This window comes from Bathycoccus prasinos, assembly GCF_002220235.1.
Source record: "Bathycoccus prasinos genomic : Chromosome_1".
NCBI lineage: Eukaryota > Viridiplantae > Chlorophyta > Mamiellophyceae > Mamiellales > Bathycoccaceae > Bathycoccus > Bathycoccus prasinos.
The window spans coordinates 1,034,629-1,061,073 of record NC_024008.1 but is presented as its reverse complement, the minus strand read 5'-3'; the positions used below and the strand labels follow the sequence as shown (position 1 = coordinate 1,061,073).

Sequence of the window (26,445 nt, the reverse complement as noted above, 5' to 3'; positions counted from 1 at the left end):
ATTATTATTATTATTATTATTATTATATCACCAAAACAGACGAGAGCGGAACAAATGAACCAAGAGATGTCCGGCGGCGAACTCGGTTTGGGCGAGCTCGAAGACATCATGGACATGGCGGACGGAGGATCCCCGATCCCAGGCTTTGTCAAAGATATGGACATCCCGGAGTTGACGAAAGCGTTTGAAATTTTGGGCTCCACGGAAACGTCCTTGGGCGAAGCTTTGTTCGTCGAAAAGTACGGCGAAACTTTGTTCAGACAGTCCGGGTGGACGCCGACCGCGGAATTGATCAACGGTCGATGCGCGCAAATTGGCTTCGTGTTGGCGCTGTTGAACACTTTCAACGCGGACGTGTTGACGGGCATCTCCACGCACCCGATCTTGGTCGCGTTGACGGTTGCCGGCATTGCCGGTGCCTCCATCGTCCCGGTCGTCGAACCGCAAGGGTACTTCCCGTCCGCGTTGAAGGACGGCGTCATGGGCGTGTACAAGGGGGCCAAGTTGGACGAGAAGTTCACGCCAACTGCCGAAATGGTTAACGGCAGAGCCGCCATGGTCGGCATGGCTGTCTTTTTGTTGACCGCGACCATCTTCTAAACCCAAGTTGGACCAAGTTGGTACATATACATAAAGTTCGGTGACCAAAAATGGTAGTTCGGTGAAATACACAAAGGTATATATATCGAGAGTATATCATAGAAAGAGAGAGAATTAGTTCCAAAGAGGAAAATTTACTTATACTTAGAAAACAAAACCATAACTACTATATCATAACTATTTGTTTAATCCGTCTTCAACGGCATCGTCTCCTTTCTAATCCCATCTTTATTCATCACAAACAACTCCACCGCGTCTCCGGTATAAATGTCTCTCTCTCCAGCCGTGGCAAAACAATCTTTAATCAAATCAATCGCCTCTTCTTCGCTCAACGGCGTCGCGCTACTCACCGCCGGCAACACCAACGGACTGACCGTTTTCAACTGATTATCCAACACCGGCATAATCAACTGCTGCCCACTCCCTTGACAGGAATAATTCGTCCTCTCGTAACTCCCGACCGCATCGTACGTAAACACCGCCCCTTTACCTTCCGCATCTAAACCAGCCACGATGTTGAACGCGTAATACGGAAAAAACCTTCGCATGTACAGCGTATTCGAAAGCATCTGCGCAAACGCCACGCACCCGATGGGTTTGTTATTCGCAAACTGATACTGATCGCACCTCCCTTTCAACAACTTCTTCAACGTCGCCGCGTCTGCCATAAACCCAGCCGACGCCATCAACGTTTTCGGGGACATTTCGTCCACTTTCGTATACTGCCTCGTCATGATCGAATACCCCGTGCTCATCCTCGTATCGGCTGCGCAAATCACGTAATCCTCCCCGGCAACAGCCATAACCGTGCCTCCGTTGTTATCGTACGGCGACCACGTCGCGTGTTGTTTCGTGTGGTTCCCGTGATAACTCGACGGGTTGAAATTGTTCTCCCCGACCGCGTCGTACGTCTCCATCTTTGTCTTCTATTTGTCTACTCTTCTTTGCCGTTATTGGATGAGATCGCTTATTAGTTAGAGAAAAAACTCTCTCAAACTCTCTCTCTTTCTTCTCTCACGCTCAAAAACACCTCGCGCGATGAGAGCGCGACAACAAAAGCAGTAACTCTTTTTCTCTCTCTCTCTTTATTCTTCTTCTTCTTTGTCTTCTTATATTCTTCTCTTCGTCGTCAAAGATCCACCAAAAGAGTGACGAAAACTTTTCGGCTTCCCTTTCTCTCTTTTTTCTAAACCCTAATCTTAATGAAACCCTAACTTTTAAATTTTTTAACCCACTTACAATTTTTTTTCTCTCTCGAGAGCTCGTGGAAAAGAACAAAAAGACAGACAAAACGACGACACAAACACACTCTTACTCCTTTCTTCTTTCGAAAGAAGAAGAAGACGCACAACCAGAAGATGGCGATCGAAATGGACCTGTTCCGCTCGGAGGAGATGGAACTGGTCCAACTGATCATCCCCGCGGAAGCCGCGCACGACACGGTGCAAACTTTAGGTTCGGTTGGTTTAGTCGCGTTTCGAGATTTGAATAAAGATAAATCGGCGTTTCAGAAAACGTACGCGAATCAGGTGAAACGGTGCGACGAGATGCTGAGGAAGTTAAGGTTTTTTACCGAGCACATGAATAAAGCGGGGATTACGATACGGAAAGAGATTGGTGATGGTAGTGGTGGTGGTTACGGTGGGAGGTTTAACAGTAACGAGGAGGAGACAGACGGATACGGACGAGAGAACAACAACAACAACAGAGTCATTTCGATCGACGAGCTCGAACACACGCTGGACGTGTTATCGGAAGAAGTCTCTCAGTTATCCGCCAACACGGAAAAGCTGAGACGATCGCACGGAGAGCTGGTGGAATTGCAGTTGGTTTTAGAGAAAGCGGGCGGGTTTTTCGAGGAAGCGCGGTCGGACGCGAATAGGCACCAGGACGAGGAAGATTCGTTGAGGATGATGCGAAGGGAAAACGCGCGACAGGACGAGGAGAGTTTGTTGTCGAGTTCGTTTCGAAGCGAAATCGATGACGAAGGATTAGGAAACGGGGGGTCGCCGTCGCGAATGACTCGACGAACTGGGTCGTTTATCGATCAAAATCATCCGGATCACGACGTTGAGAGGAACGACGCTTCCATGGGCGGCGTCGCGGCGAGCGCGAGGTTGGGATTTATTACCGGAACGATCAACACGGAGAAAGTGCACGCGTTCGAGCGCGTTTTGTTTCGCGCGACGAGAGGAAACGTGTTTTTGAAGTTGGCGAACATCGACGGGCACGTGGAAGAGCCGACGACGGGGGAGAAGACGTTTAAGACGGTGTACGTGGTTTTTTTCGCCGGCGAGAGGGCGAGGAATAAGATTGTGAAAATTTGCGAAGGGTTCAACGCGAACAGGTACCCGTTTCCGGAAGACTTCACGAGACAGAGGCAAATGAACGCGGAGTGTTCGGGGAGATTGGTCGAGTTACGGTCGACGTTAGAGGCGAGCATACGACACAGAGATCGAACGTTGAGTAAAGTCGCGAAAGATTTGTGGTTCTGGTTTACCCTGGTGAGAAGAGAGAAGGCGACGTATCACGCGATGAACATGTTTTCGATCGACGTGACGAGGAAATGTTTAGTCGCCGAAGGGTGGTGTCCAACTTCTGCGAAGAGCAGAGTCTCGGAGGCAGTGGTAATAGCCAATCGAAACTCGTCGGCATCCGTCGGAACGATTTTCGCGTCCATCTCGCACAAAGGTCAAACGCCACCGACGTACTACCGCACCACAAAGTGGACGAACGTGTTTCAACAAATCGTCGAAGCGTACGGGGTTGCGAGATATCGCGAAGTGAACCCGACGGTTATGACGATCGTAACGTTTCCATTTCTGTTCGCGGTTATGTTTGGCGATTTCGGCCACGGTATTATAATGCTCGCGTTTGCAATCTACATGGTCCTTAAGGAAAGACAAATCTCGGAAAAACCAATGGGCGAAATCTTCTCGATGGTATTTCACGCGCGGTATTGTATTTTGGTAATGGCGGCGTTTTCCGTGTATACGGGCGTTCTGTATAACGAGTGCTTTTCTGTGCCGATGAAAATATTCGGCGCTTCGAAGTACGTATGCGACCCGATCGATCCGACGAAAGATACCACGTGCGATTCACAATACACCACTGGTTTAGTCTCGCGAGATGATTCCGCGTATCCGTTTGGTGTCGACCCGGTTTGGCACGGAACTCGGTCAGAACTTCCGTTTTTGAATTCTCTGAAGATGAAAATGTCCATCTTGTTAGGCGTGACGCAAATGATGGTTGGGATTTTCATGTCGCTTTTGAATCAATTGAAAGACGGTGATTGGCTGTCCGTGTATTGCGAATTTATCCCTCAAGTTGTCTTCTTGGGCGGATTATTTGGATACCTTTCGTTCCTGATCGTTTTGAAATGGATTACCCCCGGGTGTACCGCGGATTTGTACCACGTAATGATTTACATGTTCTTAGCGCCCGGCAACGTCGATTGCATGGGCGAAGGACCAGGAGGAAGCGCCGGGTGCCCTGAGAACAAAATGTTCCCAGGCCAAGGCGGATTGCAGTTGTTGATTTTGTTTGGTTGTTTCGTCGCGGTGCCGGTCATGCTGTTCCCGAAACCAATCATTTTAAAAAGACGACACGAACAAAAAAACCGAGGCGGCACGTACGTTCGTTTGGACGAAAACGACGGCGACGGCATGCAACAATTGAACAGCTCGGAAGAGTTAAGATCCCTCGGTGGAAACAGCAGTAATAATAACAACAGTAGCGGCGACGACCACGGTCATGGCGATGGAGAGTTTGATTTTGGAGACGTTTTAGTCCACCAAATGATCCACACGATTGAATTCGTCCTAGGCGCAATTTCCAACACGGCGAGTTATTTGCGTCTTTGGGCGCTTTCCTTAGCGCACGCGCAACTCTCTGCGGTTTTTTGGGATCGATGTCTCATGGCAGCAGTTGAGAGTGGATCCATAGTTGCCATCGTCATTGGATTTGGCGTGTGGTTAGGCGCGACGTTAGGCGTCTTGTTAGGTATGGAGAGTTTGAGCGCGTTTTTGCACGCCTTACGTTTGCACTGGGTGGAATACCAAAACAAATTCTACAAAGGCGACGGTATAAAGTTTACCCCGTTAGAGTTCACGTCGTTGACGGGAATGCCAGAGGAGGCGAGCTAAAGAAAGAGATGCAACGACGTACTAGTAATAATAATCACTTCAAAATCAATGTTTTAATTAATCTGAAAGAAGATGAGAGAGACACATACACGCATAAACTATTTAAATCATCGAGCGCGTTCTGCGCAAATTCTTTGGAAGTCTCGTTTCGTTCTTTCTCGCCTCATATGCGCTTCTCATCCTGGCAACCTGGTGCATCGAAACGGAGTTTTTCGAGAGATTTTCGAGAAAAGAGCACATGGAGTCTCGCGCGACGACCAGCGCGAAGAAAGTCGACGCCGCTCGATTCGTTCGAATGCGGTCGTCTTCGATTGTAAAATCTTCAGTTTCAAAGAAAGCGACGTTAGATGCAATCATCAAAACAAAGAATGAAAGAATCACGACAGTTTTTACCACGATTTCGTGGAGAATTGCGGTGTTCTCTGCACAGTACTCCTTCGCCGCGTCGTCGAGGATTGCTTTGAAGCGAAAAGAAAATCCAGAGTAAATAATCTCTTCGATTCCATCGTGTATTTTTTTACCGAAAGCGACTGTTTTATAAAACATTTTTCGTTCGGTGAAGATGCTCCATATCCACGTTTTAGTGTACGCTAAGTCTACTAGGACGCACAGAAAAATTGGAGCGAACACGGAGACGATAAAAGCCGTCGAGTCGATGAATATGCTTTGTGCGTTTATAGCCGCGATCAAAATCAGCGAGAGGATCATCGCAGAGAACGCCAGGAATGTTGCTCGATTATTACTATCCAAGATTCTTTCCATGCTAGGCAGGATACCTTTGCGACAACAGCGTAGCAGACGATAGCACGCGGTTTCAATCTTCGCGACAGGTTCGGCATACATCTCATCATCTCTTTCTTCTCTTTCCGCCCGTTCTCGAGAAAAAAAGGTTTTCGCGAGCTCGCTACCGAAGTTTTTTTCCGTGAGTAAAGAAGCAAACGTGCCAATGTACGAAACACCGGTACCGCGTTGCGTATTTGCAAAGACGACGCGCGTATTTTTCTTCAACAAAACGAGATCGTTTGTGGTAAAAACGCACGTTTTCGAGGCGAAAAAGTGTGCTATTTTCGGGTCTGAAACGATCGACGCCGGTGGATTTCTAAGAAAGACAAAGTGTCTTCCGGACACTAACGCTCTCCCTACGCCAATGCTATCGATATTATGCAAAAGCGTCGTTTTGTTACGTTTTCGCGGCGTGGTGTTGAACAATACGCCAACGTTATATACGTCGAGGTCTTTTTCCTTCTTTGTCCTTTTATTATTTCTCTCCGTCGGCGTCGAAGGCAAAATTTCACTCCGCGTCATCACAGTTCCGCCGGGTGTCATCATCAAAGACGTCAACAATCCGTTTGCTATCTTTGCTCTCAAGTTGATTTCATTTGAAGCATCATCGACGTCTTCTTCTTCTTCTTCTTTGGTAAACGCGAGGATGTTGTTTAAAACCTCTTCCTTTGAGAAACACAAGAAACGAGGACACGTTTTCCCCTCGGTGATATATACCATCCCTTCCTTGATATGATGATCCGTAAAGGTTGGAGGAAAATAGCGATCGAAGTAGTCGTTGATGTTGCTACTGCCACTGCTGTATTTTTTATTGTGAATAATCTGATGAGTGCCGTCGACGATCCGATCGAAGAGTTGGTCGCGATATTTACCGACGATGTATATTTCATCGCCCGGCGAGTTTGCGAAAGCGCCCACGGCAATTTTAGGAATCGTTTGTTGTTCGTTATCGTCGCAGACGTATTGCAGCCAAGATCTTCTTCTTCTGTGTTTCATGACAAATCGCGCGATAAAGAAGCGTCTCTCGAATATCTCTAACATTAAAATTGCGGTAACGTACACCCCCTGCCACGCTTCGCCTTTGCTCGCGGAAAGCGCCAAAATCGCCGCGCACGCGACCATAAAACTCGCGCTGAGAAGTACTTCACCGACGCTTTCCTTCTTTATGATCTTCGCTCTCGCGATATCTACCATTTTCTTAATCGTAAGGTATTCATCGTCGTCTGTATCATTTTTCTTCACCATCGCCAAAGAGACGAACGTTTCGCACCATCTCCTTTTTTTCAACTTCTCTTCTCTCCAACTCTCAATCGCTCTCACCAAAGCCTCCACTGCGCTCGTCAAAAACAACCAAAGCGACATCATCCCATCATCCCACGTCCTCTCCTCGTCGCCAAACACTTTTTCCTCGACGTACTTTCGCAACAACCACGCGCCAATCAGTAATCGCGCGGAAAATTTCAGCAGCAGAAACAACACTTCCATCGTCTCGTTTTTATCTCGCATATTTTTTTATCGCGTGTGTGATGCAATCATCATTTGTAGGAGAAAAAAAAAAGTTTTCTCAAGATCTCAAACATTCACATCATCGCGTCGTAAGGACATCATCATCATCGAGAGCAGTAACACGACTCGCTCCGATTACTTTTGGCGCGAAGAAAATTCGGTAAAAGCAGCTCTCGATGTGAAACAACAAACAAGCGTTTCCCTCCGAGCAAAAATTGAAGAAGAGACGTTCACATGTCAGAGATATGATATATAATAAATGTAAACAACTCGAAAAAAAAAACATCGGAAAAGCGAACAAAAAACAACCGATAAAAATTCCTTCATCTGGTGCATTTAAAAAAACACAAGCACTTTTCACACAAAAAAGAAGAGAACGAGCGACGCAATTATTTTATCAACAACACACACACAAAGACAACAACAACAACAACAACAAGAACGAGAAGAGCGACGACTTTATAACAACAGCAGAATAATAATAAAATGACGACGGCACACCGCGCGACCTGGTACACCGCTCGAGGGCACGAAGAACAAGGCGGCGCGAGAGTTTTTGCACCGTCGAAAATGCGGTCGAAATTAGACGCCCCGGGAATGTTGACCATGAAGACGAGGTGGAAAACGAAAGAGGAAGAAGAGATGGAAAGTTTACGAACGAACGACAACAACACTAATAACGAAGACGAAAAGATGACGACGATGCGAATGAAGTTATTGGAGAAAGAGAGAGCGCACTTTCGGAAGAAGAAGATGGAACGGCAGATTATGGGGAGCGAAAAGGAGGAGGAAGAAGAAGGAGAAGATCAGCGAGGGAACAAGAACAGATTAAGAATAGAGGCGGGAACGACGCGAAGCGCGTTTCAAGCCAACCCGGACGACGCGGACGACGACGATTCTGAGAACGAAGGAGATAACTCAGACGACGACGGTGAAAAGAAGAATTCAGACGACGAGGAAAACGAGTCAGATTCCGACGACGACGAGTCAGATTCCGACGACGACGCGGCGGCGCTGATGGAAGAACTCGAACGCATCAAAGCGCAACGCGCTTTGGAAAACGAACGAAAAGAACGCGAGCGAGAACATCTCGAAGAGATGGAGCAAAGAGACGCGTTAAAAATGGGCAACCCTTTGTTAAGAGATGAAATGGCGGACGCGAACGACGGCGGCGCAGGCAAAAAGAAATCATCAGCCACTTTAAAGCGACGATGGGACGACGACACCGTCTTTCGAAACCAAGCGCGGGACGAGCCGAAACGGGAGAAGAGATTCGTCAACGATACCATACGAAGCGATTTCCACAAGAGGTTTTTGAACCGTTACATCAAATAATTCATAGTTTAGAGAAAAGAGAGGATTTGTAAGAGTGTATTCTCGTAGTAAAACCTATCCATCGTTTACCATCATCGTCTTCATCGGATTGACGTCGTCCTTATGAAGACCCATCGGGGAAAAGAGAATTCAATTCGCTTCGTCACAAAAACAACGCATCTCATACACATAAGAAGAAAGAATACTCTGCTACGAATACTCATGTTGTTCTCTGCGGCTGCCGTTCGCACGTCCTCGCACGTACTCTCTCGCTGCTCGTCGCACGGGGTGAGGTCGTTTTTGCGTCATCAATCGTCGTGTTCCTCTTCTTCTTTCTCTCAGCGCGTTGCCGCCAAAATCCATCCTCGTCGTCACAATCGTCATCGCGCAAAGTCTTTCTCAGCGGCGGCGGCATCAAATGGAGGTGAAAAAGAAGTCGCGAAAGGCGACCGGGTTGAAATCCATTACGTCGGCACTTTAGAATCCGACGGAACTGAGTTCGACTCTTCGAGAGAGAGAGGCGTGCCGTTGCCGTTTACCGTCGGCCAAGGGCAGATGATAAAAGGGTTCGACGACGGCGTTTTAGGGATGAAAATCGGGGAAATGAAGACGCTGGTGTTACCACCTTCAATGGCGTACGGGGACGTCTCGCCGGAAAACGTTCTGAGAGTCCCGAAAAAAGACGTCGTGGACGCGATCGGGGCAGAGGAGTGCGTGATTGGCGCGAAGTTAATGGTTGGTCAAGGGATGCCGGCGACGATTACGGAAATCACGGAGGAGGAAATCGCGTTGGACGCGAACCATCCGTTAGCCGGGCAGACGTTGAAGTTTGAAGTGGAGTTGATGGATTTACAACGAACGGAAGTGAAACACAACGATAAGTTCAAGTGTTTTTTTGAGATTGATTTAGACGGTGAGCCGAGCGGGAGAATCGTGATGGAGTTGAGAGGGGACGTCGCGCCGAAGACGTGCGAGAACTTTCGAGCGTTGTGCACCGGCGAAGCTGGTTTTGGATACGAAGGATCTCCGTTCCACAGAGTTATTCCGGGGTTTATGTGCCAAGGCGGTGATTTTACCAACCAAAACGGGACCGGGGGTAAATCCATCTTCGGGAACAAGTTCGAGGACGAAAACTTTGTGTTGAAGCACGAAGGCGCGGGAACGTTGTCCATGGCCAACGCCGGGCCGAACACGAACGGTTCTCAATTTTTCTTGTGCACGGGAGAGACGCAATGGTTGGACGGTAAGCACGTCGTTTTCGGTAAAGTTGTCGAAGGCATGGACGTCGTGGCGGCGATTGAAGCCGTTGGTTCGCAAAGCGGAAAGACGAGCAAAAAAGTTACCGTGAGAGCGTCCGGGGAATGCTAAAGAATAATAAAAGGAGGAGGAGAGAGAAAAGGAAAGTGTTTACGTGTCTTTTGTAGTTGGTCATTATTTAATACAATATATATTTAAGCTCTATATACTCATGGTAGTACAGTTGTTGTTGTTGTTGTTGATATTGTCACTTGTTTGCAGCGGCGTTGGCGGCGAAGGCTACGGGGTTTCCTAATTCGACGTTGTCGCTACCGGTGTTGTTCGTCGCGTTCGCGTCCTCGTCTTCGTCCTCGTTTTGTAATCTCGAAAACGCCGCCCGTCCTACTCCTACTCCACCACCACCACTACCTACACCACCGCCGCCTGCACCGCCACTGCCACCAATTGGTCGCCCACCAAACGTCGGTCGCATAAAGCCGTATTCCACTTTATCCCAGGTATCGAAGAAGAAATATTTCACTTTTGTAAAATTCCGCGACCAGTGGTTGAACCCGCCTCCCATCGCCGCTCTTTCAGCGTCTTGAATCGCACGCATTTCCGCTCTCATGACTGGGTCGTTCGCAATTTCCCCGTCGTTGTCGTCGTCGTCGTAATCCCCTCGATCGAATGCGTTCGAATGACTCACGTCGTCCGGGTCGTGCAACTTCCATTTTTGCATCAAAGGTAAACACGCGCCGCCGAGGCCCAACGTGGAAATCACGCAAATCACTAACGTCGCAGTTTCTATCGCCGGCGATCCTCTCACGTTCGCCGATGGGTTCGTCGAAGGCATCGCCAACGCTAAAGCATACGCTACCGCACCGCGTAAACCACACGCCGCGTGCATTTTTTGAATATTCTCCGGAATCTTCTCCGTGCGCACCTCGTTGGCGACTTTGGACAACGGGAAAATGTTCGCGAAGCGCGAGGCTAACGCCAACGGAAACCCGAATAAAATCATACCAACGTCAAAAACGTGAGGAGCAGTGGCGACTTGTAAACCTAAATACGCGAAAACGAACGTTTCCGATAAAAATGCAATCGCTTCGAACGATTTAAAAACCGCCACTTTCGCCTCCGCGCCGACGTTGTGGTACGAGTAATGCGCGTTGCCAATCCCGGTGAAAAAGATGCTCATAATCCCAGAACACCCGACATTTTCCGCGATGACGTAGGAGAAATATCCATCTAATAATAACAAAGCAAACGTATACGCGGTTCCGTTATACGACGCGGCGACGTGTACCCCCGGGTCGTTCAAACCCAACCGCTTCGTCGTAAACGCGCACACCAAGGCGCACAAAATCCCAATCGTCATCGACCCAATGCTCACGCCTATGAACTGAAATATCACCGTGAAGAACGTTTTAATGGTGAAATCTACGGAGTAAAACTTCTCCAGCGTCCTAAACAACACCACCGCCACGGCATCGTTCAACACCGACTCGCCAAACACCAAATTATACAACAGCGGAGGCGCCTTCACGTCCGCGAATACGCTCAACGTCGCCACCGGATCCGTCGCCGATATCAACGTCCCGTACATCAAACACTCTAAAAACCTGTTCGACCCCAAATGCTTCTTCGATATAATCCCTATTAAAGTCAAAAACCACGTCCCTAACCCGAACACGAACGCGCTAATCACCGTCCCTACAAACGCGAATAAAGATATCGTCCAAAAATCTTGAAAGAAATTTTTCCTTTGCAAGTTCAATCCCGCGGAGTAAATAATGATGGGTAAAAACCCGTAAAAGAACGCGTTCGGTGAGAACATGAACAGTCGATCGACTTTATCGTGCATGGTGGAATTGATTATCGCTCCAGAGATCATCCCGATGCATAAGGACGCTCCCGACGGTTGTAAATACGTCCAGTTGAATCTCTGAATCAGGAACGAGACGATGATGCACGCGCTGAACATAAACGTCGCCGCCTGTATTTTTTTACCATAATATATATAACACGTAACACAGAGAGAGAGAGAGCGCAAAGAAAGAGGTCAGAAAACTTTGTAACGAGAGCGTTTATGCGAAGAAGAAGAAGAAGTACACGAAGAAGAAGCAAAAAAACGGTTGCCTAATCCTCCTCTCCTCTCACTCGCACATAAAAGCACACACACGCGTATAAAATAAATACACATTCAATTCGTACCAGCATGGCGAACGAGGCGATCGCTTCATCGATGGATTTCTTTTCCACTCGATCCGCCGTCGCGCTATTTTCGTCTTCGGAAGAAGACATCATCTCTCTCTCTCTTCTGCGCTCTCTCTTCTCAAAGAGTCTTCGTAAAGTCTTCTTGGTGCGTTCTTAGTCTTTTCTTCAACGATGAATTTTTTCTAGAGAGAGAAAGTGCAAAAAAAGAAGAGAATTTGTTTGTGTCTTTGAAAAAAAATTCTTTTTGTGTCTCTCTCTTTTCTTTTTTCACTCTTCTTTTTAATTGCTTTTTGTTTTTTTTTGCTTCTTTTTTGCTCTCACTCAAAAAGCTGCTTTTTTTCTCTTCTTTTTGCTCTCTGCCACGTCTGCCCCTCATCAAACACGAAAAAATCTCGAACTCTTTTCTCTCGCAACACACACACAAAACTCTCTCTTTTTTTTTTACGTCACATTTTTTAAAAATTTACAAGCGCTTCTCTTCTGTTGTTGCTCTTCTTCTTTCTGTTGCGAGAGAACACGAGCGGGGTACACGAAGGAGACTTTGAGGTGATGACGACGGCGGCAGACTTGGTGGCGAGCGCGTTCGAGACGTTTTTTAGCAGCAGTGGTGCTACTTTTGATGTCGTGACGTACAGAACTTTGAGTCGAAAATTCGCGCTCACGGCACGCGCGGGGAAACGATTGCTGTGGACGATTTTAAACGCGATGCCACGAGAGGAGAGGGAGAAGTGGACGTGCGTCGTGTGCGTTTCGCGTGAGAGAAGGGTAGAGTTGAAACGTTTGGAAGAAGAAGAAGAAGGAAACGAGTTTGAAGGAGAAGAAGATGTGGCGGTGTACGCTTTAGTGAGGAAAAGAGAAGAGGAAAACGTGTTGGAACAGTTAGTTCGAGAGGAAGAGAAGGAGACGAAAATGCAATTGGACTCAGAAGAGGATGTATCTTGGATGTTGAAACACGGCGCGTTTGCAAAATCAGACGTGGCGAAGAGGTTACCGAGAGGGAAGAAGTTTACTTCCTCTGGCGCGACGACGACAAAAAGCGCGGCGGAACAGAAGAAGCCGGCGGCGAGCGCGGCGACGGCGAAGAAACCGAGCGCCACCGGGCCTAAGAGCGGCAACATCGCGAGCATGTTTGGCGGCACCGGGAAGAAAACGGTCGCGAACCCGAAGGAACCGGCGGTGGCGAAGAAGAAAACGACGCCAAAGAAGAAAACTCCGGAAAAGAAGAAGGCTAAAACGCCGACGCCGAAGAAGAAAGCGCCGGCGGCGACGAACGCGGATGCGATGATTGAACACGAAGAAGGGGATTCAGATTCGGATGATTTAGGAGGCGGTGGAAGGGGGAACCGGCGATTGTCCGGCGGGAAACGCGCGTTTGTCGACGACGAGGAAGAAGAAGAAGAAGAAGAGGAAGAGCCGGCGACAACGCCGGTGAAAAAAATGAAGAAAAGTGATGAAGATAGCGAACCGCCAAGTCCTGAGATTATCGATAAAGAGCCCGAGGAAGAAGAGACGCCGCGACGCCGGTCGACGAGAAGTACGCCGTCCAAAGCGGCACCGACGCCAAAGTCGAGCTCGAAGAAAGAGAAACCGTTGAGTAAGAAAGCGCAGAAAGATATCGTCAAAGCGAGGAAAGCAAGAATGCAGAAGAAAGTGATCGAGGAGATGGACGACGAAACAGGAGAGGAGTTGATGCGGACAATTTTCGTCGATCCGACAACGAATGAGGAGTGTAACGAAGACGGGACGTTAAAAGCCAAATAGCTAATCAATACAAAATATATATAGTACATGCGCTATAATTCTACTTTACTAATTCGTCTTCGCGTTCGTCTCGTTTGCTTTTCCGAAGTTGTATCGTCTTCTTCAGCGACGCCGGCTAAGTCGCACGCAACGGCTCTACTATTCAACGGTTGCAGCGAAATATCATCGAAAAGGGCCGCACGTGGACGCCATCTTCGCATACACACGAGTGTTATCGAAGCGATTCGCTTCTCTTCGTCAATAACGGCAATACTTCGCGACCACTCGCTACTTTCCGGGAAATTTGCCGATACGCCGTACTTCTTCGTGCCGTCGGAAAATTCAACATCCGCGTGTAAGGAAAAGTCAGCCGACTTCTCGAACGTATCGAGGAGTTCAACGTCGTCGTCTTTTGATGCGTCGATGATAACTTTTGCCCACCCAGAAAGAACGAGAGGTTCGGCTTCGAGCTGATTGACTTCTATTCTTTGCCACGCGCCGCTTACGAGAGTTGACCCGGCGGCGTCCTCCGTTAACATCTCTTCGTTACCTGGGACGAGTATCGCGCCATCTACAGGTTTGAAACCTCCTTCACCGTGCACGTGCCAGTTATCTTGTGAAGACAAAGGGGCGGCATCAAAGGTGCCGTCTGCGACGTATTCTGTCTCAGTAGTACTACCGTAAGTTAAAGTTTTGCAGAGCACTTTCAAAGCGACTTTGCCTAACGCGGCATCCGCCCCTCCGCCTCCATCCTCTTTCCGCAAAGTTCGCACTGTTTTCTCCATCGCTTCGTATTCTTTGCGCATTGTTTTTGAAAACGTGGCGAGCTGAACGAGTTCTTCGCCGAGCGGTGCAAATCCTCTCAAAGGACCGGTAAATTGAATATCTTCGTACGGGTCGGAAGAGGAAGCATCAGCCTCCTTTTGCTTTGACATACTCTTCGCGTGCGTTCGATACTTATACAACGCGGGCGCCGGGACGGTGACGAGCTTCAAACCCGAGCTCGATGCTTTGGCGAGAATCTCCCAATCTTGCAAAGAATACGAGGTATCTTTCGCGAAACCTTCGAGACTTGTAAACGCGGACTTTCTCCACAAGGCATTCGCGTCTCCGAATACATTTTCAAAAATACCGGGAAACAACGCGTTCCCGAGAGGATGATACGAGCCGACGACAACGTTCGTCCCGTTCGCTGCGGTTACGAAAAATTCGTTCGACGCCGTGACGACGTCAGCTTTCGTGTGCACTAACACTCGGAGCATCGTTTCAATTTCGTTCGTTTCGGCTAAGTTATCGTCGTCGGAGAATAAAACGTACTCGGTTTTTTCGGAGAGTTTTGAACATCCGAAATTCCTCGCCTCGCCGAGATATTTCCCCGGTTTCGCTATTTTCACAATTTTCACGCTTTTAAGAGTATCATCCTTCTTCCTGGAATACACGAACTGTTCCAATCGTTTCACGTGCGCTTCCTCCGAACCGTCGTCTACTATAACGATTTCAACCTTGCGATGCGTTTGTTGCAACAAAGCCTCCACGGCTTTCTCGCAATACTCCGGTCGATTTTTGTGCGTCATCACCACACCTACGAGCGATTCGTCCGCGAACGAGCTCCCCATTTCTCTCGCCATTCTAATCTCCGTCGCGCTGTTCCTTCTCTTCTCTCTGATTTCTCGCAATCTTCTCTCGAACGACGTTACCTCAATCGTCTCCGCGCGTTTCCTCGATTCCATTCGCATCCACTGCGCCTCCATATCGTCCAGCATTTTTTCGCTCCTCGTACTACTCTCGCTACTATTATCGTCCTCCTCCTCAACATCGTCATCACCATTAACATCGTCATCATCAGCAGCAGCATCAGCACTATGATTATTTCCACCAAATCCGACTCCAGTAATCGTTGCAAACGACACGTCGTCGAATAAACTCTCCGTCGCGCCGCCTCGCGTTTCTTTCCCAATCGCAGCGAAATACATCAACGCTTCCGAATCGTCCTCGACGAACGCGTACACTTCTTCCTCCTTCTCCTCTTCTCCTTCTCCTCCTCCTCTTCTTCTGCGTTCTCTCCTCTCCCTGATCCATTGACTCACCCGTACCGATAACGCGCGCGTTCGAGGTCCACCGATCGGTGGTTTGTTTTCATCTTCTCTTCTCGGCAACGTCGCGTACTCGAACGAGAGCATCATCGTTTCTCCCGTCGTCGTCTGAATCGTCGTCTGAATCGTATTCTTTATCTTCTTTGTCTTCTCGCGCTCTCGCCGCCGCTCTTCGTTTTTCCTCTCCTCTTCTTCTTCTGATGCTAAAACTCTTCGCTTCAACAGTTCGCACCGGTCGTTTCTATCGTCCGCGGCGAATAAAATCGTCACAACCATTGCTCTTCTTCTCTCTTCACTCGTTTTGGTATTCTCTCGCAATGCTGTTCGAATCTGTCGCGCTCTCGCGTCGATTCCCGCGCAGTCTTTCCTCCGATTGCCGTTGAGAATCACGACGAGATTTTCACCGCTCGGAACTCCATTCGTCCTCGTTTCTCTCGTCGTTTGTGCCGAAGAAGACGCGAACACGCGACAGAAAACGACGACAAAAACGAGGAAGCAAAAGAGTTTGAAGGAGAGGAGACGAAGTTTAAAAGTCGTCGCATTCGTCGTCATCGCAACAAAGCGCGAGAGAGAATGTTATGAAGCAAATTCGCTCAACTTTTTCCTCAGACTTAACGAACTCTAAACTCAACGCTCTTTGCTTTAAACGCGAGCAAAACGTATGCGTTTATCAATACCTATACAAACTCTCCAACGACGATGATGATGATATGTGGTGGTGGTGATATCGCCGTCGTCGATTGTGATGATGATGATGATGAGACAACCCCGGCTGCATTCTTGCGACGCATCGAAACGCCGTGCGCGTACACCGCGATGCGATGCGAGTTTATGAATAACAACGGCGAAAAAGGTACCGTCGCGATAGAAAGAATCGATTTCCACGCGAAGAGAGTATTCGCGAGCTTAAGCGAGGAGAAACGAACCGGGTGTTTGTTCGAAAACCATTGGCAAAAGTGCAGAGACGCTCTGGAAAAGGTGACGAGGACTGCTTTTCTCAAACGCCAAAACGCGGGTTTTAAGAAAGGGAGGTACATGGCGACGATTGCAATCGAAGACGATCGAGACGAAAAGAAAATGAACGTGCACGCGTTATTGACGCCGTTAATAACAACGCGTAAAGATGAGAAAAAAGGAGACGAAGAGGTGACGGCGCTCGATCGATACGCGTTACTTCGAGGCGCGCCGAGAGAGCGACCGCACGCGAAGCACACGGAGTGGGTGAAAAAGAGGGAAGGGTTAGAGATTGAGAGGAATGAATGGAACGCGAGAGAAGACGTAAAAGAAACGAGGCGGAAGAGGACGTTTGTGGAGTGCGTGTTGAGTAAACGAACAACGGGAAGCGGTAGCGCTCTTCAGGAGGAGGATTTTCAGATTTGCGAAGGATTGACGACAAACGTGTTCGTATTAAAACGGGATGATGCGCATTCGAACGGCGGCAGCAGAGGTGGTTTGATACTCCAAACGGCACCAGACGCGGACGTGTTACTCGGCGTCGCTCGTCGTGCCATCTTGGACGCTTTTCCTTCTTCGAAAAACGATTCCGAAGAAGACGAGAATTGCAAAGACGCAAAAATCCGTCTCTCCTTGACCCATCCTCTCTGGTCCGAACGCGAGACGTGGATCGCCTTATTCACCGTCAACTGCGTCGTCGGCGCGAAACTCTACCACGGCATCGTCAACTCGTACACGGGAGAGGAGGTGAACTTTCCACCTCTTCCAATCATCAAAGAATCCGGAGTTGAAGGACGAGAAAAAGGACTCTCTTTCCTCTTCCGAACCGCTTTCTCTTCTTCCTCTCAAAAGTCCTCGTTCCCGTTCGACCTGTTCGAATAAATGATAAATAAACGCATAGAAATAGAGAGTAGTATAGTTTTATGAAAGTGTTTCTTCGAAGAGAATAAAGACTAGCAGTTGTTGTCGTTTTAAAGCGACTTGTGTAGTGAAAACTCACATCCTAACAATAAACGAGAAAAAGGAGAAAAAGAAAGAAGGATGCATGGAAAAAAGGGCAAAAAAATTCAAAATTCATAAAAATTCAAAAACACTCGAGTTTCTTAAAAAAACCGAGAAAAGCGCTGCCATTTAGGAGACTTTTTCACCACACAAGAACAAGAGAAGAAGACGCATTCATCATTGCGCGCGCGCACATAATAACACAACAATGTCACCTTTGACGACACCGTTTTTAGCGAAGAAGAAGGAGAAGAAAGTATTGCGTTTTTTGCCTTCTGGCAATACGAATACGACTCATAATGGTGCTAAAAAAGGATGTTCGAAGTGTCGGTACGCGATTCGAGGATGCCGACGATGCGTTGAAAATTTTATCACGTACAGCGAAGAGAAGAAGAAGAAATTTAAAAAGGCAGAGACGATTCAGACGACGACTTTAAAACAGACGGAGAAGGAGAAGACAAAGAGAAAGGCTTCGATCGCGTCCTCGTCTGAAAAGAAGAAGAAGGTAAAGAAGACCACGGAAGAGGAGGAGGAAAAGGAGACGAAAAAGAAGACGAAGAAGAAGAGAGAGACTGTAAAACCGAGGACGATTTCGCCCCCAAAATCATCAGCATTCTCACTATTGAAGGATGAGAGGAAGAAAAACGACGACGACGACGAGAAAAAAGATGACTTTGATGAGGAAAAACAGAAGAAGACTCCTGAAACGACCACCTTTGCGACGAGAGCAGCGGATGATGATGAGACGCGAACGATGCTGCCGGTGGAAATGCAATCACCGATCATCGGTCGACGCGAATACATAATAGACGCGGAGGATACGAATACTAAAGAGGAAGAAGAAGAAGAAGAAGAACCGCCGTCGACGTTGAAGAGAGCGTTGCACAAATCGCTCTTCTTCTTTGACCAACAGACGGAGGAGGAAGAGAAGGAAGAGAAGGAAGTCGCGAGAACGCCTTTGAAACCGGTGCAACCTTCATCGCTCGTCGTAAAAGTCGCGGAGCGAAAGCAACTTTTGGCGGTGTCTCCTGGAACGCTCCGGACTGCAAACGAAAGCGTGTGGTGGGAGACGGAAAAGGAAGAGGAGGAGGAGGAAAACCCGGAGCAGATGAAACACAGACTGCGTCGAGAGGCTTTAGATCAAAGAGAGAAAGAGGAGAGTCGAGACGCTCGAGAGAAATACAAAAACGCGGAGGCGTTTGAAACGACGAAATCGAAGTTATCCTTCGACTGCGAAGACCCGAGTTACGATTTCTTATCCGCGGTCCCGGAGTACAACAACGATCCGTTTCAAACCGTTCTGAGTCGTTTGCAGGACACGTCGCCGTCGAAACACGCGCCACCGCCACCACCGGTCGTCCTCGCCCTCGGAGGAAAAGGAGGAGGAGGAGACGAGGAGACGAAAAAAAGAGACGCGCTGTGCCAGCTTCGTACGTTAAGTACTCTAACGAACAAACAACAACAACAACAACAACAACAACAACAACAACAACAACAACACATCATTAGCAGAGAACAAACGCTCGCCGTCTTGATGCAGCAGCGACAGTTGACGGAGCAGAGAGGAGAGTATATAGCAAACACAGGAGGAGGAGGAAAAGGAGGAAAAGGAGCTCCCTTTTCCTATTAGCCAGTTGTTTTTGAATGAAACGCATTTTTCATCTCGAATGAAATTTTTCTCTTTTTTCGTCTCCTTCACAAAGAAAAGTTGGGTTTTCGGACAAGAGACAACTGCTTTTCACGCAAACTTCATTATACACACATCAATATATTGTTGTTTGAAAGATGGCACCGACGAAGAAGGGTACGTTCTTGTTTCGTTAAACAGATATATATATACTGATTTGGAATCTGCTTGGATATGCGCGCGGATAACTTCGCGTCGTCCTTTTTTTTGTCTCCTTCGTAAGCGCGTAGTACATTTGGGACTTATTCGTCGCGTTCTCTAAAATTGCGGGCTCTGCGCAATCGATTTAGGCTCGGAAAAACCTCTCGCGACCGTTCAATGAGACCAAAGACTGACGGATATCCTTTAACTTAAATTCATTCAACAGACGAAAAAGTGAGCAAAGCGGCCAAAGCGGCCAAGTACGTGAAGAAGGGCGCGAAAGGGAAGCTTCTCAAGAAGCGATTTTCGCCAACGTTTCACCGACCGAGAACGTTGAAAAATGCGCGCGCGCCAAAGTACCCGAGAGTTTCGGTGCCGCCGCCGCAAAAGCTCGATCAATTCCAGGTACGCAACAGTTGTTTCACGCGATGGTAGCATTAGAATCAGGAGGGAGGAATCGCGAAAGGGTGAACCAGACTGGTTTACGACGCGCATTTTTCGATGGGGCTTTCGCACTCTCAGTTTGTACTGGACGAAGGCTCCTCCTCGTTTACTTTCTCTCTCGGAGCCGCCAACCACCTTTCCGCTCTCGCTTTCGATCTGAACTAACCCATCGTTCTCTTCTCTCTCTCACTTTCGTAAACAGGTGTTGAAGTTTCCGTTGACGACTGAATCCGCAAACCAAAAAATCGAAGAGAACAACACGTTGGTCTTCATCGTCGACGCCAGAGCGACGAAGGTCCAAATCAAAGCGGCTGTGAACAGAATGTACGACATCAAGTGTGAGAAGGTGAACACGTTGATTCGTCCGGACGGCCAAAAGAAGGCGTACGTTCGCTTGACTGCGGACTACGACGCTTTGGACGTTGCGAACAAGATTGGCATCATCTAATCAGAGAGTAATTTTTTAGTCAGGCGGGTGTGCGGAGAGATTTACGTAAATAGAAACCTATTATAGCTTTGTGTGATGAGCGCGTCGAGAGTGAAGACTGCGCTTCTAATTTAGTCTGAGGAGGTCCTTGTTCGGTTAGAACTTAAAATCGTTGTGTAATATTGATATTTAATGTGATCGAAACATAAGAAAAAACAACAACAACACTTGTGTTTTGTTATTTTCAATCAGCAGCAGAGAAGTAATTTTTGCCTCGAAAACGAGGAAAAAAATGTTATCTCGAAACCACCAAAATACGCGAAGTATTATTTCGACGCGTATACTATGCCACCGTTTTAGCTCCGGAGCATGTCGCATCCGCATCGGCAGCATCCGCAACTCACGGTTTTTCCCGCGATACAAACGTCTCTCGTCGTTTCGAAGAAGAACAAAATTCGCGCGGGCGTCGCTCTTCCCCATCTGAACACCAACACCATCGGTTTGACGCAACGAGAAGAGGAGGAAAAAGAAAACTCACCGAACACGCAGTCGCTGTTGCTGGGGGCGTTTGCTGCGGTCGAACATAAGGATGACGAGGACGAGGACGTCGACGATTTCCTCAAGAATAAGTACGACGAGGAGGAGGAGGAAGAGGAAGAGGAAGATACGAACGGATGCTTCGCGTCGCTCGGAAACTTGGAGGAGGAAGAGGAGGAGGAGTACGAGGCAAGAGGAGGAGAGAAAGAGTCGTCTTTCTTACAGTTTTTGAAAACGAGCGGTTTTGGAAACGTCAGTCCAATCGCACCTCCTCTAGATGACAAGTATAACAACTACGACACGAAGACTGCGCACACGACGTGGTCGTCGGAATCGAACGACGAGTTTGGGTTTCCTATATCGTTGGCCGCGCCGGAGGCGATGACGAGAGAAAGTTCGATGAACGATTTTTCGCATCTGTTTGGCAATTACGAAAAGACACACAAAGACGTGCTGGATGCCATCGAAAAGGAGCGAAGTGCAATGGACCAGATGCAATTGATTTTAACGCAACCACCGCAACCACCGCCACAACCAACGTTAGTGCGAACTTTGAACGATGGAATATCGGCGCCGCCCGCGATGCCGCCGCAGATGGAAAATGTCGTCATGAAAAGAAGACCAGGTCGGCCGAGGAAATTATTTCCTTCGATAAAGAAAAGCAACACACCAAAGAAGAGAAAGAAGAGTAACAAGGACGACGAGGACGGTGAAGTTCTCGTTGAAACTCGAGAGGGAAATCTTTCGCCGGATTTGGACGTTCAACTTCTGGCATCGAGGAACCGCGAATCTTCGTTAAACGCCGTTAACGACGCCGTTGGTAATAATGACAGCAGTAAAAACAACAACAAAAGTGTTTCAAGAGAATCAAAAAAGTCTGCTCGTTCAACGAGTAAGTTTCGAGGCGTCACGCATCACTGCCGAACCGGACGGTGGGAAGCGCACATCTGGCAAGATGGGAAACAAATTTACCTCGGCGGTTTCGACGGCGAAGAACAGGCGGCGCTTGCTTACGATATTGCAGCGGTTAAATGTAGAGGAATTTCTGCGATTACGAATTTTGATAGATCGAATTATTCTCGAGAACTCGCGAGTTTGCAGCAGGTGAACGAAAGAGAGCTCATACTTTCTCTTCGTCGCCAATCGAAAGGCCCCGGTGGAGTGACGAAAAAATCTTCCAGCAAGTTCCGAGGAGTTACAAAACATCAGAAAGGAAAATGGGAAGCACGAATCGGTCAATTAGTCGGTAAGAAATATAAATATCTCGGTTTGCACGAAACCGAGGATGCCGCTGCCATGGCATACGACGAAGAAGCCGTTCGTTTGAAAGGTTTTGACGCTGTGACAAATTTCGATATTAGCGAGTACGCGGACGTGTTAGCCGAGCACCATACGAATAAGATGAAAGAAGCTGTCGCTTTGAAAGAGAAGTACGCGGCCAGATGTACCGCAGTAAGCGTACCTATGGGGTCGTTAAACCCTTCTCCTCACGAGCTTCCAAACACCTCCGAGCGAAGAGTGACGACGAGATCATCTGCAGCTACCACGAATACGGTACAAAAACGAAGGACGACGACGACGACGATCGCGAGCAACACGAAGAAACAAAGAGAACTCGTACCGCACGTGCTTGGTCCTGCGGCGGCGACGACGCCAAGTACAAACGCTTTAAACGCGGTGAAGTTCTTTTTCAACAACAGTAAACCACAAACGCGGGAAGAAAAAGAAGATGAAGACGAAGATGAAAAATATAATCAAGACGAAGAAGTCGATGAAGACGACGCTTTCGAATACGGGACAACGGATAATATGCATCAAAGCCGAGATATGTGATTATGTTATACCAATATATTAAATACTTTTAAATCTTACGTTGCAACGCAAGCGCACACGCGTACTCCTCTTTTACATCTCCCTTTCGCTGCGCGCCCCGTAATATCTCTCTCGCCCCTCCTCTTTTCTCGCTCTCGCTTTTTCTCTCCCTCTCTCTCTCTCTTTCTAATATAATATACCCTCATCTCTCCCCGTCTCTCTCTTTCTCCTTCTCTCTCTCTCTCTTTCTCGCGCGCGTTAAAATATATATATGTATGTGCTCTTTTTCTTCAGTGTTTTATGATATATTTAGTTGCCCGCTTTTTGCTTAGCTAATCTCGCGAGAGTCTTGAAAGACTCGACTTGGACCAAAACCAACGGCGAGAACAACACCAAGCACACGGCAATCAACTTGCCGCTGCCGCCTTCCTTGGCAGCCGCCGGGGCCGGCGCCGCTTTCGCGGCTGGCGCAGCCTTCTCCTTACCAGCGCCCGGGGACGGCAAAGACGGCAAGGAGAACGACGGCAAGGAAAACCCGCCGCCACTTTCCTTCGGCGCCGCGGCTTCCTTCTTCGCCTTCTTACCGCCTTTGGCTAAACTCTTCGTCTTTGGCGCTTGTTGGACGATCGCTCTTTTCTGGGTGTACTCCGCCAACAACGCATCCGCGGCAGCCTTGGAATCACCCGCGGCGAATTGGGCGATTTCAGACGCCGCAAACGCCGGTTGCGCGAGCATGGACACGGACAACACGGTCGCGACGGCGGCTTGTTGCAAGGAAGACGAAGATCTCTTTTCTTCCGTCTCCTCCTTTTGGGCCGAGCATCGGAGGATGGATTTGGAGGAGGATTTCACCTTCTTGGCTTTGTGAACGACAACTTTTTGCGTCGTGCCGACGATGTTTGAAGATTGCGCGACAGAAAACATTACGTTTTGTTGGATGCTTAGTTTGTGATACTTTTTAAATCGGAGAACAACGGGGTGCTGTTGCTGCTTTTATGTGAAGATAGATATTGTAAACCCAAATCAAGCGATGGAAAAATTGGATTATCTTCCCTGCGGATAACCTTCTTAGATGAAAAATCAAAGGGCAAACAAAGGGCGAAAAACACACCAAAAAATACTCGAGATACTCGTGAAGGGTTTAAGGATCAAAATCATTTCCATCGCTTTTTTGTTGTTTTACGAAATTTGAAATAAAATACACGCATTGAAATCGAACAAGTACTTACTACTTCAGAGGCGACGGCTGCTTGTTGCTCTTGCCGCCAGTGCTCTTGTTGACGACCGGGGGCGTCCCGCTGAACGCGTTTCCGTCGAAGTGTTCATTTTTCATGGCTTCTAAGCTGGCGACGATGTCCACGAACTTTGGACGTTCTTTACTATTTTCTTTCCAACAGTTTTTCATCAACGTTTCCCAACCGTCGCAGGGAGGGTCGATATCGACGGTGACTTGCGCGTCCTTAGTCGCCGCGCGATACGGTCCCGTTCGAGGCGATAAAGCGTCGTCGCCAGGGACGGTTGGACGAAGTTGGTGCATCATGAGTCCGCCGTACAAGGCGTACTCGTCTAAACCGTAGTGCGGTAATTGAGACGTCCAGAGCTCCCACATGACGATGGCGAACGAATACACGTCTGCGCTTTCCGTCACTTTATCTGGACTGCGCAAGACTTCTGGCGCGGTCCAAGGCAACGTGCCTCGTCGAGAGTTGACGCCTGATACGAACGAGGCTTGTGAACGACGTCGTTTGGATAAACCAAAATCGCACACTTTACACACTAATCGTCGACCTCTCACCGCGGCTAACACGTTGTCGGATTTTAAATCGAAATGGACGAACCGTTTCGCGTGCAAGTACTCCATTCCTCTCGCGACGTCTAAGCAGAGCTGCAGACGCGTTTTGGCGTCTAAGCGAGAACGAGTGGCGGTTGAAGCGGCAACTTTCGCGAGTAATTCAGCCTGTAAAGCTACGTCACCGTTTGCTTTCTTAACCGCGTCTTGTCTCGCCGCCTCGCGATCTTTCGCGCGTTCGCGCTCTTTCGCCAAGACTCTTTGTAACGATCCTCCGCTCAGAAATTCTTCGACGATACCTGGACGATCGCCATCGGTCACGACACCGAAAATAGAGACGACGTTTGGATGGCTTAAAGTCGCCAACGTCTCAGCCTCGCGCAAAAAGTGTTCGTGTTGTTCTTCCTTTTCTTTTCTTTTCTTCTCTTTGTGCATGTTGTCCATATCGTCCATGTTTTTCTTCGCGTTATTTCGGCGACGGGATTTATCATCCTTAAAATCGTCGTCATCATTATCAGCGTCATCATTATCAGCGTCATCATCGCCGCTATTACTATTGCTAATAAACTCTTCGTCTTCAAAGATGTTATCTAACCCGTCGCGACCGTGACGTTTTGGAGAACCAGGGGGCGAAAATACAAACTCGCGATTGATAAATTTCACCGCAACCTCCGCGCCTCGCCATACCGCTGCATAGACTTCACCGAAAGCACCACCGCCTAACCGCGCGCCTAAGGTAAGGTCTGATCTCGGAATAATTTGCAATCCTCCGTGACTTCTGGGCGACTTTGAAGGTTCGATGCTTAGAGACGGCGACCCGTTCCTCGTTTGAGTTTCGTCGATTGCGCCGTTGCTGGCGTCTTCAAACGTCGTCGTCGTCGTCCTCGTTGCTACTGTTGTCGTCGCGTTATTGTTCTCTGCTACTTGTTGTTGTTGTTGTTGTTGTTGTTCTCCTTGTTGTTGTTGTTGTTTATTGCTATTTTCATCTCTGTTCGCGTCCAGTTCCATCGCAGTGCGATTATTCGACCCGTACATGTTCGTCGCCTTCTCGACGACGTATATTTTCAACTTCTTTCTCGAATCAACCGCGTGTACCGTCTCCCATTCCTCCATCATCGTCTCCACGTCGTCGTCGTTCTTCACCGATATGACATGATCGCCATCCGGATACAAAATTTGCACGTTGTTCCTCTTCGTCGGCTCTTCTTCTTCGACAATCTTCGTCTTCATTTCCTCGAACGTCGCGTTTCGCATCAAGGACACGATCCTCGTCTCGCCGCCTAAATACTCTTTCCCGGTGCCCCGATCGACTAAGAATCCGCCACTAAACACCATCGCTTTTATCTTCACTGTCCTGTCCACTTGCTGTTGTTTGTTTTTCTTCTTCGTGCTCGTCACCACGTCTGCTTCCGTATCTGACGTGCTCGGCGTCGCCGCGCTCCCGACCGCGCTTCCCGCCGTGCTCGTCTGTGGTTGGTTTTGGAGCAAAGAATTCAACTCTCCTCCCGAGCCTCTTCGACTCCCCCCGCCGATATTGATGGCTAACAACGCGTGTGAAGCGTCTAAAATCTTATCGTCCAAGTCGATGTCGTAGGAGAGGTTCTCGATTTCTCGCGAGTTTGTTCGTCGGTGGGATCCTCGCGACCGCAAGGAGTCCTCGGTTAAATTCATCCGGCGGTCCTCGGGGAGTTTTCCTTTGATGCCGTCTAACACGTTCATATTTTTCTTCGATATTCCAGAGTTGGAGGTACCGGAGTCTCTGTTGATGGTCGAGTTCGAGCTCATCTCTTTGTCTTCTTCTTTGTCTTCTTAGATGCCAGGAGGAGAGAAGAGAGAGAACGACAGAGACGCAAGAGCGCGTTGAATGCGCTCTGAGGGTGGTGCGTACCAATAATAATGAAAATTAATTAACTAAAGAGGGGAAGGCGGAAAGAAGGAAAAAAGAGAGTCTCAGAGCGAGCGTGTGCCGCCAATGTATCTGCCCAAAGTGCCTTCTTGAAGAAAACTGTCGTATAAAT

General features: G+C 48.4%; 15 protein-coding genes across 15 annotated transcripts; 9 read left to right on the top strand and 6 right to left on the bottom strand.

The window, feature by feature from the left end:
* Positions 1–54: 54 nt before the first annotated feature.
* Bathy01g05860 (predicted protein) lies at positions 55–600 on the top strand (the record flags this gene model as incomplete). Its single annotated transcript, XM_007515432.1, has 1 exon — positions 55–600. The coding sequence occupies one exon, from the start codon at positions 55–57 to the stop codon at positions 598–600; it is 546 nt and encodes a 181-aa protein (XP_007515494.1).
* A 185-nt stretch (positions 601–785) lies between these two features.
* Positions 786–1,517, bottom strand: Bathy01g05850 (predicted protein; the record flags this gene model as incomplete). The annotated part of the gene is made up of 1 exon (XM_007515425.1): positions 786–1,517. One exon carries the CDS (start codon positions 1,515–1,517, stop codon positions 786–788), a length of 732 nt encoding a protein of 243 aa, XP_007515487.1.
* Positions 1,518–1,958: 441 nt separating this feature from the next.
* On the top strand, positions 1,959–4,745 carry Bathy01g05840 (predicted protein; the record flags this gene model as incomplete). The annotated part of the gene is made up of 1 exon (XM_007515484.1): positions 1,959–4,745. One exon carries the CDS (start codon positions 1,959–1,961, stop codon positions 4,743–4,745), a length of 2,787 nt encoding a protein of 928 aa, XP_007515546.1.
* A 102-nt stretch (positions 4,746–4,847) lies between these two features.
* Positions 4,848–7,034, bottom strand: Bathy01g05830 (unknown protein; the record flags this gene model as incomplete). Its single annotated transcript, XM_007515383.1, has 1 exon — positions 4,848–7,034. The coding sequence occupies one exon, from the start codon at positions 7,032–7,034 to the stop codon at positions 4,848–4,850; it is 2,187 nt and encodes a 728-aa protein (XP_007515445.1).
* Positions 7,035–7,520: 486 nt separating this feature from the next.
* Bathy01g05820 (predicted protein) lies at positions 7,521–8,369 on the top strand (the record flags this gene model as incomplete). Its single annotated transcript, XM_007515097.1, has 1 exon — positions 7,521–8,369. The coding sequence occupies one exon, from the start codon at positions 7,521–7,523 to the stop codon at positions 8,367–8,369; it is 849 nt and encodes a 282-aa protein (XP_007515159.1).
* A 102-nt stretch (positions 8,370–8,471) lies between these two features.
* On the top strand, positions 8,472–9,716 carry Bathy01g05810 (cyclophilin A; the record flags this gene model as incomplete). The annotated part of the gene is made up of 1 exon (XM_007515650.1): positions 8,472–9,716. One exon carries the CDS (start codon positions 8,472–8,474, stop codon positions 9,714–9,716), a length of 1,245 nt encoding a protein of 414 aa, XP_007515712.1.
* Positions 9,717–9,852: 136 nt separating this feature from the next.
* Positions 9,853–11,568, bottom strand: Bathy01g05800 (sodium/hydrogen exchanger 8; the record flags this gene model as incomplete). The annotated part of the gene is made up of 1 exon (XM_007515645.1): positions 9,853–11,568. One exon carries the CDS (start codon positions 11,566–11,568, stop codon positions 9,853–9,855), a length of 1,716 nt encoding a protein of 571 aa, XP_007515707.1.
* A 782-nt stretch (positions 11,569–12,350) lies between these two features.
* On the top strand, positions 12,351–13,562 carry Bathy01g05790 (unknown protein; the record flags this gene model as incomplete). The annotated part of the gene is made up of 1 exon (XM_007515646.1): positions 12,351–13,562. One exon carries the CDS (start codon positions 12,351–12,353, stop codon positions 13,560–13,562), a length of 1,212 nt encoding a protein of 403 aa, XP_007515708.1.
* A 162-nt stretch (positions 13,563–13,724) lies between these two features.
* On the bottom strand, positions 13,725–16,186 carry Bathy01g05780 (IPT/TIG domain-containing protein; the record flags this gene model as incomplete). The annotated part of the gene is made up of 2 exons (XM_007515550.1): positions 13,725–13,794; positions 13,863–16,186. 2 exons carry the CDS (start codon positions 16,184–16,186, stop codon positions 13,725–13,727), a joined length of 2,394 nt encoding a protein of 797 aa, XP_007515612.1.
* Positions 16,187–16,333: 147 nt separating this feature from the next.
* On the top strand, positions 16,334–17,470 carry Bathy01g05770 (unknown protein; the record flags this gene model as incomplete). The annotated part of the gene is made up of 1 exon (XM_007515145.1): positions 16,334–17,470. The coding sequence occupies one exon, from the start codon at positions 16,334–16,336 to the stop codon at positions 17,468–17,470; it is 1,137 nt and encodes a 378-aa protein (XP_007515207.1).
* A 328-nt stretch (positions 17,471–17,798) lies between these two features.
* Positions 17,799–19,220, top strand: Bathy01g05760 (unknown protein; the record flags this gene model as incomplete). Its single annotated transcript, XM_007515142.1, has 1 exon — positions 17,799–19,220. The coding sequence occupies one exon, from the start codon at positions 17,799–17,801 to the stop codon at positions 19,218–19,220; it is 1,422 nt and encodes a 473-aa protein (XP_007515204.1).
* A 155-nt stretch (positions 19,221–19,375) lies between these two features.
* Positions 19,376–20,310, top strand: Bathy01g05750 (the record flags this gene model as incomplete). The annotated part of the gene is made up of 3 exons (XM_007515274.1): positions 19,376–19,394; positions 19,645–19,823; positions 20,065–20,310. 3 exons carry the CDS (start codon positions 19,376–19,378, stop codon positions 20,308–20,310), a joined length of 444 nt encoding a protein of 147 aa, XP_007515336.1.
* A 348-nt stretch (positions 20,311–20,658) lies between these two features.
* On the top strand, positions 20,659–22,659 carry Bathy01g05740 (floral homeotic protein; the record flags this gene model as incomplete). Its single annotated transcript, XM_007515503.1, has 1 exon — positions 20,659–22,659. The coding sequence occupies one exon, from the start codon at positions 20,659–20,661 to the stop codon at positions 22,657–22,659; it is 2,001 nt and encodes a 666-aa protein (XP_007515565.1).
* Positions 22,660–22,947: 288 nt separating this feature from the next.
* On the bottom strand, positions 22,948–23,562 carry Bathy01g05730 (unknown protein; the record flags this gene model as incomplete). The annotated part of the gene is made up of 1 exon (XM_007515030.1): positions 22,948–23,562. One exon carries the CDS (start codon positions 23,560–23,562, stop codon positions 22,948–22,950), a length of 615 nt encoding a protein of 204 aa, XP_007515092.1.
* Positions 23,563–23,866: 304 nt separating this feature from the next.
* Positions 23,867–26,212, bottom strand: Bathy01g05720 (predicted protein; the record flags this gene model as incomplete). The annotated part of the gene is made up of 1 exon (XM_007515602.1): positions 23,867–26,212. The coding sequence occupies one exon, from the start codon at positions 26,210–26,212 to the stop codon at positions 23,867–23,869; it is 2,346 nt and encodes a 781-aa protein (XP_007515664.1).
* Positions 26,213–26,445: the final 233 nt, after the last annotated feature.